Source organism: Anolis sagrei, chromosome X (genome assembly GCF_037176765.1).
Source record: "Anolis sagrei isolate rAnoSag1 chromosome X, rAnoSag1.mat, whole genome shotgun sequence".
Taxonomy (NCBI): Eukaryota; Metazoa; Chordata; class Lepidosauria; order Squamata; family Dactyloidae; genus Anolis; species Anolis sagrei.
The window spans coordinates 53,656,910-53,674,753 of record NC_090034.1 but is presented as its reverse complement, the minus strand read 5'-3'; the positions used below and the strand labels follow the sequence as shown (position 1 = coordinate 53,674,753).

Sequence of the window (17,844 nt, the reverse complement as noted above, 5' to 3'; positions counted from 1 at the left end):
TCATAGGTTCACCATCATGGATCTAAGGTGACGTCGAGATGTTTAAAGTGGGAACAGTGTTCAAGCTCTTGGCCTTCCCAGGTAACTTTCAATTTCCTGTTGGCTTCATGATTATGTAGGTGAAAAACACACACTTGTGTCTTGGCAGGGTGAAGCTTCCGGTGGTTAACTTTGTAGTAGCTGGAGAGATCTTTCAGGGCATTTGTAAGTTGGACTTCAACTGTTTCAAAATCTTTTGCTTGTGTTGTTAGGCCTACGTCATCAGCATATATAAAGCTCTTTGTGAGTGGTGGTTGTGGCTGATTTGTCAGTAAAGATGTTAAACAAGGTTGGTGCAAGAATGCTGCCTTGGCGTAGACCATTCTTTTGCCCCCTCCATCTACTTTTCCTGCCCAGAACCTCCACATAGAAGGCACAGTTTTCTAGTAGGGTCTGGATAGTTTGTGTAAAATCATAGTCCTGGGTGATATGTTAGACTTTATGCAGCATTTGCCTGTGTTGCATCGTGTCATAGGCCTGCCGTAAGGTCCACAAAAAATGTTCCCATAGTGCAACCTTTCTCATAGCCTTCCTCAATAAACTTGGTCTGATTAAGAATTTGAGCTGCACTTTTTTTCCCTGATATGAAGCCTGCAAAACTGGGGTTTGGCAAATTATAATTATAATAATAATTAATAATAATAATTTGGGTATATCGGGTATTTGTGCCAAATGTGGACCAGTGAATGAAAATATATCCTGCATATCAGGTATTTACATTATGATTCATAACAATAGCAAAATTACAATTATGAAGTAGCAATAAAAATAATTTTATGGTTGGGTGGTTACCACAACCTGAGGAACTGTATTAAGGTGTTACGGCATTAGGAAGGTTGAGAAACACTGACATACACAAAGGTAAAGGCATCTCCGGCATCTGGAGGCTGTGCTCGATTTCGGCCACAGGGGGTGCTGTTGCTCCATCTTCCATGCTGGGAAGCTTTGTTGTCCTTAGACGCTCACCCGATCGAATCGCCGGCATGTCCGCATGGGCACCTTTTATTACCTTCCCATTAAAGCAGTACCTATTTATCTCCTCACATTGCTGTTTTCAAACTGCTAGGCGAGCAGAAGCTGGGCTGATAGTTGAGAGCTCACCCCAACCTGGGCTTGAACTGTCAAACTTTGGATCTGCAAGATTTTCTGCAGCTGACAGTTTAACCTGCTGTGCAAAAGCCCGGCGGGCCTAGTTGATTTAATAGCAGCCTCTTGTATAATTTATACAGACGAGCTGGAATGTGTCCAGAGGAGAGCAACTAAAATGATCAAGGGTCTGGAGAACAAGCAGGGGCAAAAAAAGCCAGTGGGATTTTGGCCTGCATCAATAGGAGTCTAGTGTCAAGATCAGGGGTCCCCAAACTTTTTGAACAGAGGGCCGGGTCGCAGTCCCGCAAACTGTTGGGGGGCCGGATTATAATTTGAAAAAAAACATGAATGAATTCCTATGCACTCTGCACATATATTATTTGCAGTGCAACCCCCCCCCCCCAAATAAAAAAACAAAGACCCACACTTCTATATAAATAAAAATGTAATGTTCGTTTGTGGGATTAACAGAACTCAAAAACCACTGGACAAATTGACACCAATTTTAGACACAAGACACCTAACAACCCAATGTATGTCCACACAAAAAATGATTTTGTCATTTGGGAGTTGTAGTTGCTGGGATTTATAGTTCACCTACAATCAAAGAGTATTCTGAACCCCACCAACGATGGAATTGAACCAAACTTGGCACACATTTCTCCCACGACCAACTGAAAATAGTGGAAGGGTTTGGTGGGCAGTGTCCTTTGGTTTTGGAGTTGTAGTTCACCTATATTCAGAGATCATTGTGGACACAAACAATGATGGATCGGGATCAAACTTGGCACAAATACTCAATATGCCCAAATGTGAACACTGGTGGAGTTTGGGGGAAAATAGAATCTTAACATTTGGGAGTTGTAGTTGCTGGGATTTATAGTTCACCTACAATCAAAGAGCATTCTGAAGCCCATCAACGGTGGAATTGAACCAAACTTGGCACACAGTTCTCCCATGGCCAACAGAAAATACTGGAAGGGTTTGGTGGGCAGTGTCCTTTGGTTTTGGAGTTGTAGTTCACCTGCCTCCATCAATCACTGTGGACTCAATGATAGATCTGGACCAAACTTGGCACTGATATTCCATATGCCCAAATGGAAACACTTGTGGAGTATGGGAGAAATAGAATCTTGACGTTTGGGAGTTGTAGTTGCTGGAATTTATAGTTCACCTACAATCAAAGAGCATTCTGAACCCCATCTAAGGTGGAATTGAACCAAACTTGGCACACATTTCTCCCATGGCCAACAGAAAATACTGGAAGGGTTTGATGGGCAGTGCCCTTTGGTTTTGGAATGGTAGTTTACCTGCCTCCTTGGAGACCAGAGTGGCCGGAGCAGAGGGTTCCTGCAAAGGCCGGAGCGGCGCCGGGTGGGCGTGGCCAGCGGCGCCGGGTGGGCGTGGCCAGGGAACGCTGGTGTTCTCTGCTCCAGCTGCTCTGGTCTCCAAGGAGGCAGGTAAACTACAAAAGGCTTCTCCCTCCCACATGAGCAGAGCGGCCAGAGCAGAGAGTTCCCGCGATGGGCGGAGCGGCGCCGGGTGGGCGTGGCCAGGCCAGGCCTCGCGGGCCGGAGAAATGCCCTCGGCGGGCCGCATACGGCCCATGGGCCGTAGTTTGGGGACCCCTGGCCTAAATCGAGGGAAGTTGTGTTACCCCTCTATTCTGCCTTGGTTAGACCACACCTGGAATATTGTGTCCAGTTCAGGGCACCACAATTAAAGAGAGATATTGACAAGCTGGAATGTGTACAGAGTGACTAAAATAATCAAGGGTCTGGAGAACAAGCCCTATGAGGAGCGGCTTAAAGAGCTGGGCATGTTTAGCCTGAAGAAGAGAATGCTGAGAGGAGACATGATAGACATGTATAAATACGTGACAGGAAGTCATAAGGAGGAAGGAGCAAGCTTGTTTTCTGATGTCCTTGAGACAGCATCAAAGATAGCATCAAAACAAAAACAAAAATATTTCACAATAAAAAATAACATCATAAAAACAGTACTATTCAAAACGATAAAAGTGCTGAATTCAGAGGGCACTGGATTTGTGCAAATTCCTAGACAGAGCTAAGGGAACAGTAGTCATTCATAGGACATACCAAGCCAATCAGATTTCTAGAGGGCATACCTCTGTTAGAACTTGACCATAGACATAGGCTTATATCTGTGTCTTTTTTATTTCCACAAACAGGGGCAATGATGGAGGAGGAATATGTCTTGTGCAAATGGCAGGGGCGCCTGTGGCCAGCAAAGGTGATGTGCTCCTCCGATCCCTACACCTCTCTGGTTTTCTGCTTCAGATACAGCATCAGTGAGGATGTTAGTGGTTTGGGGGCATTGTGAACCCACATACAAGTATGCAACTGAATATTGTAGTTACACAGCATAAAGCAGGCCTGCACAACATGTCACCAATGGGAGGGAGGGAGGGAGGAAGAGAAAGGGAAGGAAGGGATAGAAGAGAATAGAATAACTTTATTGTCATTAAATAAATTAAATGTTTTCCCAGCACACATCACAAAACAACACACCCATCCCTCCACACACACCCCACCACCGAACAGCCGCCAATTCCACATCAATGCAAAGCCGTGGAGTTCCAACATGGCCACAGCTCTAGGATAAAAGCTATCTCTCAGTCTGTTTGTCCTTGCCTTTGTCACCCTGTACCATCTGCCAGATGTTCATCTTCTATCTTCTGTACACATAATCAAAGTGAAAATATGTATATATGTGTGTGGCTCGGGGGTCCACTTCCACAGAGAATACGACTCTGCATCCACAAACAGCTATAACTGCCACTACTCAGGAGACACCAATGGCTCTCCCCCCAATGACATTGCCGATTATACTGAGCGCCATGAACATGTCCAAGAGCCTTGCCAATGTCCTCCACAAACATCAGGCTGTCCACCACCCAAGGGAAGGCAGCCAAAGAGCACACTGAACCCCACCGATGATGCATCTAGGGAAGTCATGGTGCTCCTCTCTTCTGCTTTGCTCAGACCTCCTTACCTGGAATTTATTATTTTACTTTTTTTATTTTTTTATTTATTGAGATCGTCTGGGGAGGCCCTTCTCTCGATCCCGCCTGCCTCACAGGCACGGCTGGCGGGGACGAGGGAGAGGGCCTTCTCGGTGGTGGCCCCCCGGCTGTGGAACACTCTCCCTGCAGACATCAGACAGGCGCCCTCCCTCATGTCCTTCCGAAAAAGCCTTAAGACATGGCTGTTCGAGAGGGCATTTAATTAAGTGCAATAATGTGGTAAGAATATCGGAATGGAACAAGGAATATGAGACTGGTTATGATTCTACTAAGAGACGAAGCGGATTTTTAATGTAGTCTGTAATTGTTGTTTAGTCTATATGTTGTTATAATTGGTTTCTTTTGTAAATTGTCTCTTATATGTATTTGTACACCGCCATGAGTCGCCCTATGGGCTGAGAATGGCGGTTAATAAGTGCATCAAATAAATAAATAAATAAATAAATAAATAAATAAATAAATATTATTTAGAACTTTTATATACCGGTGGTCTCACCTCTTCAGAGGGACTCAGACCGGTTCACAACAGCAGTATCACAGACAATCATTTAAAACACCATATCCCATAATACACTAAAAACATTAAAATACTAAAATACAATCATATAATTACATAGGCCAAGTCGTCAAAATGAAATCGTACTTCATCTCCATCCGTCCGTGTAGTCACGAGTTATTAACTCACTTGTCAAATGCCAGTTTCCAGAGCCAGGTTTTCACCTGTTTTCTAAAAGTCAGGAGAGAAGGGGCAGTTCTAATCTCCAGTGGGAGAGAGTTCCAGACCTGAGGGGCCACCACCGAGAAGGCCCTGTCTCACGTCCCCACCAGACATGATTTATTGTTACTGCATTTATAATTTTACTCTGTTAGTACTGTTATTACATTTCCATTATTTTACTCTATTATTATTATTATTATTATTATTACTATCTTGACACAAAAACACAGTATGACACAGCAAATGAAGTATATATGCTGGATTTCATTATTATTATTATTATTATTTTACTCTATTATTATTGGAGGGATACAAATTTACACTGAGGATTAGAATAATGATTTAATCAGAGCTGGACAGTCTTATCTTAAATTACAGTTTTATGTAAATATTAAAAAAAACATTTAACCTACTGATGCCTCAGTTAATGTATACTACCAAGCCAATCAGATTTCTAGAGGGCATACCTCTGTTAGAACTTGACCATAGACATAGGCTTATATCTGTGTCTTTTTTATTTCCACAAACAGGGACAATGATGGAGGAGGAATATGTCTTGTGCAAATGGCAGGGGCGCCTGTGGCCAGCAAAGGTGATGTGCTCCTCCGATCCCTACACCTCTCTCTGGTTTTCTGCTTCAGATACAGCATCAGTGAGGATGTTAGTGGTTTGGGGGCATTGTGAACCCACATACAAGTATGCAACTGAATATTGTAGTTACACAGCATAAAGCAGGCCTGCACAACATGTCACACACGGGAGGTAGGGAGGAAGAGAAAGGGAAGGAAGGAATAGAAGAGAATAAAGTAACTTTATTGTCATTGTACAATAAAATTAAATGTTTTCCCAGCACACATCACAAAACAACACACCCAATCCCTACACACACACCCCACCACCGAACAGCCGCCAATTCCACATCAATGCAAAGCCGTGGAGTTCCAACATGGCCACAGCTCTAGGATAAAAGCTATCTCTCAGTCTGTTTGTCCTTGCCTTTGTCACCCTGTACCATCTGCCAGATGTTCATCTTCTATCTTCTGTACACATAATCAAAGTGAAAATATGTATATGTGTGTGTGGCTCGGGGGTCCACTTCCACAGAGAATACGACTGCATCCACAAACAGCTACAACTGCCACTACTCAGGAGACACCAATGGCTCTCCCCCAATGACATTGCCGATTATACTGAGTGCCATGAACATATCCAAGAGCCTTGCCAATGTCCTCCACAAACACCAGACTGCCCACCACCCAAGGGAAGGCTTTCATATGGGGACATTTTCATCGTAGAATTTATGTGTTTCCTCTACCACAGACATCCCAGTGTTTCTTACTCTCTCCATTGGTGTGGAATTTGCATGACCAATAATGGACCTGGACTACACTTGGCACACAGAACCCCTATGACTAACTCAACCTACTGGAGGGGTTTGAGGGGACTGACTCACCATAGTGGGAGTTGTAGTTTACCCTGCAGCCAGAGAGCACACTGAACCCCACCGATGATGCATCTAGGGAAGTCATGGTGCTCCTCTCGTCTGCTTTGGTCAGACCTCCTTACCTGGAATATTCTTTTGCACCTTTCAGGTTTTATATAGAAACCCGACTTCCAGGAAGTCTGCTTCCATGCGCGTTGAAATCTTTTGCCTCCAGGAACAGTTAAGTGTCCTTTTGTCTCATCAGTTTAGGCACTGAATGCATAAGGGCCTTGCTTTCATCCTGGGGGGGGGGGGGTAGAAAGGACACTGCTCTGTAGGCATAGCTCTGTTCTCTAACATGAGTTTATCATCGGCTTCCATAGAATCACCTGGAGAGGCCTAGAAAATGCCTAGAGAGAATATGTTAAATACAATTGTTCTGAGCTTGCACTTCAAGTAAATCACCTTCCAGGCCTTCCAAGTGGCTTACTGTTGAGTAATTTCTCAAAGGGAAAGGCATTCAAAAAAGAAAGCGCTGTGGCAACAACAGTAGCAGTTTCTGCAGATCAGAAGCTTCTTCAGCGCAGGAGTGGAGCGAATGAGCCTCAGCAATTTACAGGAGGAAAGTCAAGCTTTAAAAGGGGATAATAGAAATTGCAACCCAACAGCCCTTGTGGCTCTGAGGTTGAGGAAAGGTTGAGTCTGACGCATGTGTCCTAGAGGTACATAATTGTCAGAAATATTAAAAGTTAACTAGGTATTTTTGATTACAAAAGTGTGAGTCAAGCACTGAAAGAGTTAGTAGACCGAAGTCTGTTAGAGTCAGTGGGCCAAAGCTCGTGCTGTCCTGAGGAGAGTGAGTAGGCCGAAGCCTGTTAGAGTTAGAGGGCCAAAGCTAGTGTCGTCCTGAGGAGTGTGAGGTAAACCTCTGTGTGAGGGAAGCCTTATGTGCCTCAGTGTGGTGGCTGCGGCGCATAAAGCTACAGGGTGAGGCAGCATAACTTCCTTTTTTCAAAACTTAATAAAACCCATTGTATGAATCAGGAAAAAAAATATAATGTAGGCGCATACCTAAAGTTTTGTTTTACGTAGTTTTGAAGATCAAATTAGGTAGGTGACGTCCCCCATTCTCCATTCTCCATACACTGAGTAAACCGATTTCTGGTGTTTGTCATGACTCTTGCCAGCATAGCAAGCATTCTGTTGGCAATTTCTCCCTGGATGTTGGTCTTCAAATCTTGTAGGGTTTTTGGACGGTTCACAGAAACACGGGATTTCAAAAAAACCCATAGAAAAAAATCACAAGGGGCCAAATCTGGAGAGCGGGCCGGCCACTCCAAATCCGCTTGAAAAGTAGGCCTCAATGGCAAAAGCACGCTCCTCACTGTTCCAACGCATGATGGCGACTGAACTGTGTCAGGACAAAACTTTATACTCCCGCCTCTCGAACGAGACCACTAGCGCTCCGCTATGTCTTCAACCGACATTTTAAAAAAGGAAGTGATGCTGCCTCACCCTGTACTATGTTTTGTTTATTTGTATTATGGAAACCTAGTTCTTGTAAATAGTGCCACCATATTATTTTACTATAAAGAAAAGCCTCCTATGGAAGAGATAACATTGGTCTGTGTGTTTTTGTTCTTTTTATCACTTTGGGCTACTGGTGCTGGGTTACGCTGCTGCTAATATGTTAGTCTGCTATACATTCATGGGGAGGGTCTTTTGTTAATAAGCCCTCTTGCCCAGCAATAATTTCTCGAAGAATCAGGTGTTTTCTTTCTTCCTTTTTTTCTTAAAGGGCTGATGTGTCCTGTTCCGTTGTGCAACCCTTGAAGAAGGAGACTATAGAAGACATTGCCGAGAAGTTAGGTACAGTTTACTTTTTTTTTTTAAAGGGACTTTTTATATTTGTTTGCTGTAGCAGGTTGCATAGGAGAATGTCCCAAGTTAAGTGGAGATGTCATAGACTCCTAGAGTTGGAAGGGACCCTAAGGGCCATCCAGTCCAACCCCCTTCTACCAGACAGGAAAACACAATCAAAGTACCCCTGCCCATGGCCATCCAACCTCTGCTGAATCCTGGTCTCCCACGGTCCTAATTCGGCACCCAAACCAGGAATGCTTAGTTAGCGGAAAGGTGCAAAACAAAGTTAGTGTTGGGGCTCAGCAGGATGCTGGGATTCTGATTCTGAGGTTGAGATTTTCACTAAGTCTGTGTCTGTTCCTCAGGTTGATACACAGACAGAAATGAAGGCCATAGATCACAATAGCGGCAATAACTGCAGAAGAAACAGGGTGTTACCCTTGAGAATCAGTTTCTCAGGCCTCCCCAGCCTTCAGAGGATGGGGAGTTGCCCCGACATTAGGTCTCCACTCAGAGAGAGCTACAGAAAGGTTAATGAGAAGGTCAAAAAGAATTAGTGAGAATCAGTCCTTGAAACACAGGTGAAAAAAAGTTGATCTCATGTTTGTTTATTATTATTTATTTACAGCATTTTTACCCTGCCCTTCTCAACCCCCATTTTGGGGGGGGGGGGGGGACACGGACTCAGAGCGGCTAACAAAGGCAGCAATTTGATGCCACAATCAGTAACACAGTATAAAACCATAAATACATACAGAGTTAAAACAGTAGCAATTAATTATAACCAAATTATCAGAACAGTCATTAAAAACAATACTCAGTCCACAAACCCACTGATAGAACAATAAAACCGTATCCTCATACGTATCGTCTTGCCAATCCATTTCCAGTCAAAGACCTGACCCATGTTTGTTGGGTCAGGTCTGAGCTTAAATTAGGTGCTGTTCCCCTGGACTCTTCAGAGCAGGCAACTTCGTTTTAACAATCAAATTCATGACCAGCTCTCAAGTTTGCCCATGTTTCTGAATGGATTTTTTTGCCTTGCTTAAGTTTCTGTTTTCATGGTATGGATTATTGACTGTGCTCAACTCCTTTGATTTTCATGTACTTTGTTATTTAGGTTTTCATTTACCTTGCTCTTGGGTTTCCCGTATCATGATATCTTGAATTTTCATGGACATTACCATTTGGGGCTATAGATCTTTGCATTTTGTTCAATTGCTATTTTATAGCACCTTTTCTACTGCCTTTTGGGAAATACCCTTTTCCCCTTTTTCTATATGTCTTCTGTAAAGAAACTACTGCACTCTGGTTGTAACTACTGGACTCTGACTGATGCTGAGTGAAAAGGTGTTCCCGATCGAGTGCATGATAGCTTAGGTGCCTGCTGTTGGTTACAAAGATTTCTTATGCTACTGAGTAGAGTAGAAATAAAGGGACAACATGGCAAAGTGTTTTCAGCTCTGGAGGATCTGATTCCATACTTAGTCATGGAAACGGTTAGCTGATCTTGGTTACGTCATATAGCCCTGGCATAAATCTCAGCCCAAGATCATTAAAAAACCAACCATAATATATAGCCCCAGTTCCATGATAGGTTCATCATACTTAAAAGGCACACAACGAAGAATATGAAACAGTTGTAACACCCAAATGATGACTTGAATCCATGGATTGCCCTTCAGGTAGTGCATTTCAATCTACATTTCATCAGTGGATTTTTACTTGTATCTTGACTCTATATCTTGATGTGTATCATTTAATAATATTTTATCTCTTATTTCAATGTTGTATCCCATCTCGAGCTATTATTATATTAAGTCTATGCCACCCTAATATAGAGGCAGCTGAGGTTCATTAGGTAGATTAAGTATTGTGTGTGTGTATATATATATATATATATTAGCCATCACCTGCCACACGTTGCTGTGGCCCAGTCTGTGTATATGTGTTTTGTGTGTGTGTGTATTTGTGCATATGTGTATATGTATGTTTGCGTATGTATGTGGTTTTGTGCATGCGTTGTAATATAATTTTTGTTTTACGTCTTTTAAAGTCTCTTCTACTGTGTTTTTCAGTGGGTTTTTTTTAGTGATGATCAGTTGTTGGCCTGATACATGTATTGTGTCCAAATTTGGTGTCAGTTTGTCCAGTGGTTTTTGAATGATGTTAATCCCACAAACAAATATTGCATTTTTATATATATACTAGCTGTACTCAGCCATGTGTTGCTGTGGTCCATTGTGGAGAAATGGGAAAGAAAGAAAAGAGGAAGAGCTGGTTTCTATGCTATCAATACACAACGGAAGTGGCAAAGTGTCAATATAGGCCCATTTCAGTCTCCTCGAGGCCAAAGGGTTATATGGATGTGTGGAAGGGCCCTGGGTTACCCGAGTCACACTGCCATATAACCCAGTTCAAAGATATTATATAGGGATTATTATTATTATAGATGTATAGATATTATTATAGACATATAGATATTATTAAAATAGACCTATATATATATTATTACAGACATAGATATTATTATTATTAAAAACTGAAAGATATTGTTATGATAGATATATAGATATTATTATTGTAGATATTATAGCCCAGGGTTGCTATAAAGTAAAAAAATGGATGGCCATCTGTTGGGAGTTCTTTGATTGTGCCTTCCTGGACAGCTTTTCCTAACTCACAGAGCATGCATTTCCTGCTTTTGTCCTTTCTTTGAATACTGGACTTCATTTCCCAGAATTCCTTCTCATAACTCAATATGGGCAAGCTTTCTGGGAGTTGAAGTGTGTAGAGATATGTGTGTGCATTTAGGGGGTGTGTGTGCATTCACATACACACGCGCACACACACACAGAATCTCTCCTGTGCGAGTTCCCAGCTATCCCCAAACGTAGGAGGGTGTTTTCTTTGGCTAAATTCAATGTACTCCCTTCTGCTGTACTGGAGGGAAGATATAACAAATTATTATTATTATTATTATTATTATTATTATTATTATTTACAGTACTTATATTCCGCCCTTCTCACCCCAAAGGGGACTCAGGGTGGATCACAGAACACACATATACGGCAAACATTCAATTCCAATTATACAATGACAAGACAGACAACAATTAGAGGCATCCTTGGAGGCTGTGCTCAGTTCTAGCCACAGTGGGGTGCTGTATCTCCATCTCCTTGCCAAAGAACTTTCTTTGTAAACTTTCCTCCGAAACACTGTGCCTAAAATACCTCCCTGCTTAATGCAGTTCCTATTCATCTACTCACATGGCTGTTTACGATCCACTAGATGGGTGGGGAGCTGGACTGAAAATCAGGAGTTCACCCTGACCCGGCTTCACACTGTCAACCTTTTGGTTGGTAAGATTTACTGCAGCTGGCAGTTAACCTGCTGTGCTAAAGCCAGCCCTGTGTGTATTTTACACATAGCAAATCCCAGATTCAATCCAGGGAGTCTTGGTAGAGACATGTCTGAAAGCCTAGATGGCCCAGCTAGTGCGTGCTTGCTCTTCCTCCTCAATAAGATGTTAATGAATAATTGCCATTATTCCCAGTTGCCAGGTACTGGTGGCATTACAACACAAGCTGGAGGGCTGTGATTTCTCCTGCCAAAATGAGAAAGGCGCCTTTATGTTTTTAAAGGACAGCTAACATTTCTCTCAACAGTTCAAAGCAAGCAAAGCTATAACTCCGTGGAGTTTGAGCTGACCTATCGCCGGGCTCTGAAGGAAGCATTGGTTCTCTTGGAATCTGCCTTGCCATCAGGAGACAGTCCTCTAAAGAAAAAGCATCCAGACCAGGAAGACGCTCAGGAGCGAGCTTGGTTGCCACCTGCAACTACGCACAAAGCCCCACCAGACAGGGCTGAGGAACAGGAAATCGGGGACACTCTCCCCGCATCCAAATTCGCGACAAACCCACGGTCGTCTCTCAGAACCAGAGTAGGGAGCCAATCGCCCTGTTCCTCAATGGAGGCCGCAAAGCGCCATGAATCTGTGGACACTTCTGCCAGCCCAGCTTCAGAATGTTTGACTGTTGCCGGTCCTCTGGCAGTGCCTCCTTCGCATAAAGGCTGCACTGTGGCCACCACAAGCCGGAGGAAGAGTTTGTTGGCAACTCCCAAGGATGGCGAGTTGTCTAAGGAAGGTGAGGCGATCCTGAAAGTGTCTAATAACAATCAAAATCCCTTGAATGGAATTCCATCGCAGGACCACAAAACTGTGTCTCCCACTCCGAAAAAACAGTGTAGGCTTTGCTTGGAAGACGTAGATCTGGAGCCTTTGCCCGAGGGACCAGATTTCAAAGGGGAGGGAGAGGAAAGCTGGATTCTCAACAGGGAACCATCAAAGCTTCCGAGCACTGATGTTGGAGAAGGTATAGTAACTGGTGGATTGAGGGTCTGCATAGAGCAGTGGTTCTCACCCTGTGGGTCTCCAGGTGTTTTGGCCTACAACTCCCAGAAATCCTAGCCAGTTTACCAGCTGTTAGGATTTCTGAGAGTTGAAGGCCAAAACATCTGGGGGACCCGCAGGTTGAGAATCACTGGCATTGTGTAAGACCCTTGTATCCATGTGGGATATGTTTCTGGTGAGACCGTCATGACCCAAAACCATGGATACGATCAAACGTTGTTAAATTAGCTGACTTCCCAGTATCCCGTATAGTTGCATTGGAGGACCTAGAACACATGTGTCAAATCCGCGGCCCGTGGGCCGAATTCAGCCTGCCATGTCATTTGCTGCCACCTTCCAGATGCTGGATTACAACTCCCATCTTCCTCATTGTTAGATATCATGACTAGAGCTGATGGGAGTTATGATGCAGTCACATCTGGAAGGCTGCAGTTCGTTTTGTTTAGTCAGGAGACTTGGGTTTGGACTTAGATACAAGGCTTGTGGATTTGATGCCTGACTTTGAAATGCCCTTTTACCTTTCTCCAGCTTCAGAGCTACAAGGGCTGTTGGATTGCAATTCCCATGTTTCATTTTATTTATTGTATCTGAAGCGAGTTGAAAATGCAGTTAGATTGTAAGCCGCACCGAGTCCCTTGGGAGATGGTAGCAGGGTATAAATAAAGTTTTATTATTTATTATTATTGTATAGAAAAATTACAAATAAAGTTTTAAAAAATTATATGAAATGTCCTTTGATCAGAAGCTGGCCACTTGGAGTGCCTCTGGTGTCGCTGTGAGAGGGTCCTCCATTGTGCATGTGGTTGGGCTCAGACTGCATTGTTGTAGGTGGTCTGTGGTTTGCTCTTCTCCACACTTACATGTTGTGGATTCCACTTTGTTGTCCCATTTCTTAAGGTTGGTTCTGCCTCTCATAATGCCAGAGTGCAGCCTGTTCAGCTGCTTTTCCCTGTAACAGGCAGTAAGAGCACCTAAAGCTTCGGAGAGCTTCTGTTCAACTATTTCAAAGTTTCCTCCTTAAGTGGTGATGGCACGATTGTCAACATAGATGAAATTCTCTGTCCCATTCCAATAATAATAATTATTTATTTATTTATTTATTTATTTATATACCGCCCTATCTCCCCAAATGGACTCAGGGCGGTTTACAACAAAAGCAACAGAGTGGCAAACATTCAGTGCCAGAATGAACAAAGAACAAATCAACTTGAGCCACAGTGGCTTGATGAAGGGCGATGACAAAACCCTCCTGGGCCCGGCTTGGAAGAGGGCGATGATGAGACCCTCCCATGATCCCCAGTTAATCAGAAGTGATGCAATTTGTTATTCAGTAACATCTGGGGGCCCAAACTAGGTAAAAACTTGAGAGTATCAGCCACTGTGTAAAAAATTATGTTGTGCCCTCTCCATGTATTCTCCTCTCCTTTTCTCAGGCTGGATCTACACTGCCATGTAATCCCGTTTTTGAATCCAGATGATCTCCTTTGAACTGGATTATATGAGTCTACACTGCCATACAATCCAGTTCAAAGCAAATCTGGATTCAGAATCTGGATTATATAGCAGTGTAAATAGGGCCTCCGTTCAAGGCTCCAAATGGCTAATGACTGATTTTTTCCCCCGCAAAATAGTGAACAGTTTGCAAAAATACCAACGAGTAAAAGAAACATATGTCTATAGTGTAGATGCATCCTTGGACTTGTCTCTGTGGCCGATATCTTTTCAGAAATATTCCAGATTATCTCACAGTAAAAGAGACATTTCAGCCATTAGAGCAAACAATAGAAAAAGGGTTTGCCGCAAGAAAGAATAGTGGTGCAGAACCGTGTTTTTTGGTGAGAATATAGTGCAGTTTCAGTCAGGTGAATTTGGACTTTCCCCCGGTTAAGTTAATAAGATTTATACCCTCGGAGTTTTACTCTGCATATCTCTTCTTATGTCTTCAGAACTGGGTTCTATCGAAGAAGGGATGCTGGTTTGGTGCAAGACCCGAGGATACCCATATTGGCCTTCCGTGGTAAGAAGATTTACTGATGTTATTAATTGTAACGGTTTGTGTGATTTGATAATTATTAGGACCTTATTATTAGTAATCTGTGCTTTCCTTATAAGCTACCAAGGGAGTAGTTTGAGCTGTTAGCACCTTCCTTGGGTGCGGAAAGTGCCGCTTCTGGGCCCCATGAGTCAGTCCTCCAAGAAGCCCACCTTTTACCCCCAAATTGGGGGTAATGTTTTAATAATATTTTTTAATGTTTCCTAATTGGGAGGTACGGCTTCCTGCAAACAGGCTTATCTGTCCCAGGACTTCAGTGAAGAGCCCAGCCTCCTTTCAGTAGCAGAGATCTATGTGCGTTTTAAGCAGTTGGGTTTGCCTTCTGACAGGTGAAGAAAATGAAGTGGAAAGACAGGAAGGCCATCGTGCTCTTTGTGGAGAAAGGCATGGAGAACAAAAGCAAAGGGTGAGTAGAGCAAAGCAAAATTGCCGTGGTTTTTGCTCTCCTTTCTCCTGCATTTTCAAAGCAAGGCTTGCTCCTGCATTGCCTTCTGACTTCTCTGGCAGAAAATCGGCCAGGAAGAGAGTCAGTGGAAGAGCAAGGCCCTATTCAAAACGTCTACAGTAAGGCCCTATTACATCGTCTCTGCTGAGAGATTAATACATATAAATCCCTGTTAAAAATGGCTGCCACAATTTCTCTGCTGAAAGGCTTATGCATTTAGCCCCTATTAAAAATGGCTGCCCCGTTATCTATGCTGAGAGGCTTCTGCAGTAAGGCCCTATTACAAATGAATGCTACAATGTCTCTACTGAGAGATGAACACAGTAAGGCCCTATTAAAATGGTTACCACATTGTTGAGAGATTAATACAGTAAGGCCCTATTAAAATGGCTACCATGGTTTCTATACCGAGAGGCTTAGACAGAAAGCCCCTATTAAAAATGGCCACTGATGTTTTCCTCCTATTCAGATACCGACACATATAGATCTGTAGAGATCCAAACAATTTCCTCAGTTACTCCAAGCAAGACCATATTAGTCTGCATTAGAAGAAATGGTGTTAAACTGCTCTATTGTTATTATTCATTACTAGTGTTATTACTGATATTAGTTATCCCCCCCCCCCCCACAAATACCTCTGTAAGGGCCCCTGGTGGCGCAGTGGGTTAAACCACTGAACTGCTGAATTTGCTTACGGAAAGGTTGACGGTTCACATCTGGGGAGCAAGGTGAGACCCTGCTGTTAGACCCAGCTTTTGCCAACCTAACAGTTCAAAAACATGCAAATGTGAGTAGATCATTAGGTACCGCTTCTGCAGGAAGGTCACGGCGCTCCAGGCAGTCATGCTGGCCACATGACCTTGGAGGCATCTATGGACAACGCCAGCTCTTCAATTTAGAAATGGAGATGAGCACCACCCCCTAGAGTCGGACATGTCTAGACTTAATGTCAAGGGGAAATGTTTACCTTTACTTTACTTACCTCTCTAAAAAAGAGACTTAACAAGGCTTACAGTAAAACCAGTAGACTCCATTTCAAAACCTAAAAATGTACGGACATTAAAATAGAATTAAATATTAATGGCACTAAAACTAAACAGTTAAACGGATTAAAACCCCATACATAGCTAAAACTATACACACATTTGCGGTTCTGGTAGGGCTGAGGAATTCCCTTACCTTTTGACTGTTTCCTTTTCAGTAACTGTTTCCCTTCTCTTTTGATGCAGCTTCTCTGTCTGTCTCAGAAACCTCAAACACTTCGATTGCAAAGAGAAGCAGGCCTTCATAGTAAGTATTCACTGACCTGGCTATGAAAGAAAAACAACATATAGTAACTATGTCATTAGTATTCTTACATTTCACATTTTGAAATTCATTACCTGCCTAGCTGGTTGCATCCTTCGAATCATAGAACTGGAAGAGAGCATTATCCAGACCATGTTTTACTAGTGTTATTTGCACAAAGATCATGAGGGATGTTATCCAAGGCCTCATCGCAATCCACTTCCGTTCCATCCACAGTATTCCCTGCATTTATCCAGTTTGTAACCCCATTAAAAGAGAGATAAACTTAAGCTGTTTTGTTGGGACCCATGCTGACTCTTAGAGATCACAGCCTTTTTAAAGTGATGACAAGACTGCCTCCTTCATGATCTACTCCAGAATCCTTCCTGATATCAGTGTCAAGCGACTGGACACTGGTCATTGTTTGGGTCCCCTTTTCCCCCCAGGATGAAGCCCAAGAAGATTACAAGCACGAGATCAACTGGTGCATCCGTTCGATAGAGGACTACCAGATCAAAGTTGGTAAGAGGTCGTTGCCCCTCTTCGTCCAGAAAAGGGAATGTCTTTATTCTGTGTTTGGCAGCAGGGGAGACTCTGGGTCTTTTCTGGAGCTGTCTGGGTTCTCAGTACGTTGTCTCCCTTCTGAAGGGTTTGGCATCAAACAAAGTGAGAAGAGCTTTTTTGTCACAAGTCTCTGATTTTGACTGGCCTGACATTTATTTCCAGCCTTTGGCCTCTTGTAGCTCACATAAGCGCTATTATCAAACATATCCCTTCCTCTAGATCTGGTCCAGGTTCAGATTAGAACATTATTGTTATTATTTTTAACCTGCCATTTATTAGGGTCTAGTCATTTTTTATTATTATTATTTTACTGACACAAAAACACAGTATGGCACAGCAAACGAGATCTGATATATATGCTGAATTTTGTATCCCAGAATCACAAGTCGAACACTTCCCAAGCATTTAGGACTGTGTGATATATTTTTGAATGATGTGCACAGATCCAAGTAAGGTGGCCTTTTGCAGTTGGCAGATCATGATTTTGTCAATGTTTATTGTTTCCAAATGTGGGCTGAGATCTTTTGGCACGGCACCCAGTGTGTCGATTACCAGTGGGACCACCTGTACTGGTTTATACCAGAGCCAATTTTCAGGTCTTCATAATGGCTGAGTTTTTCCTGTTTTTTTTCTTTCATCAATTCGACTGTCACCTGGTATGGCAACATCAATAATCCAAACTTTTTTTCTTTTCCACAATTGTGATATCTGGTATATTGTGTTCCAAAACTTTGTCAGTTTGGATTCAAAAATCCCACAGTATTTTTGCGTGTTCATTTTCCACTACCTTTGCAAGTTTATGATCCCACCAGTTCTTTACTATTGGCAGGTGGTACTTGTGACATAAGTTCCAATGAATCATTTGGGCCATGTAGTAGTAGTAGTAGTAGTTGTTGTTATTG

The 17,844-nt window shown here is 42.9% G+C and overlaps 1 protein-coding gene across 3 annotated transcripts in view; it reads left to right on the top strand.

Moving 5' to 3' along the window:
• Positions 1-17,844, top strand: part of PWWP3A (PWWP domain containing 3A, DNA repair factor) — a 53,796-nt gene that overhangs the window by 2,946 nt on the left and 33,006 nt on the right. The window contains exons 2-11 of one of the 3 annotated variants that reach the window (XM_067473440.1): positions 149-204; positions 3,320-3,381; positions 5,423-5,484; positions 6,485-6,555; positions 8,114-8,184; positions 11,848-12,327; positions 14,540-14,610; positions 14,976-15,052; positions 16,321-16,381; positions 16,825-16,900. In XM_067473440.1, the coding sequence (XP_067329541.1) occupies positions 3,354-3,381; positions 5,423-5,484; positions 6,485-6,555; positions 8,114-8,184; positions 11,848-12,327; positions 14,540-14,610; positions 14,976-15,052; positions 16,321-16,381; positions 16,825-16,900 (997 nt within the window). In that variant the 5' untranslated portion in view covers positions 149-204; positions 3,320-3,353. Of the gene's footprint in view, positions 1-148; positions 205-3,319; positions 3,382-5,422; positions 5,485-6,484; positions 6,556-8,113; positions 8,185-11,847; positions 12,328-14,539; positions 14,611-14,975; positions 15,053-16,320; positions 16,382-16,824; positions 16,901-17,844 lie in introns of those variants that run through there. The other 2 variants (XM_067473439.1, XM_067473441.1) reach the window with 2 other exon arrangements.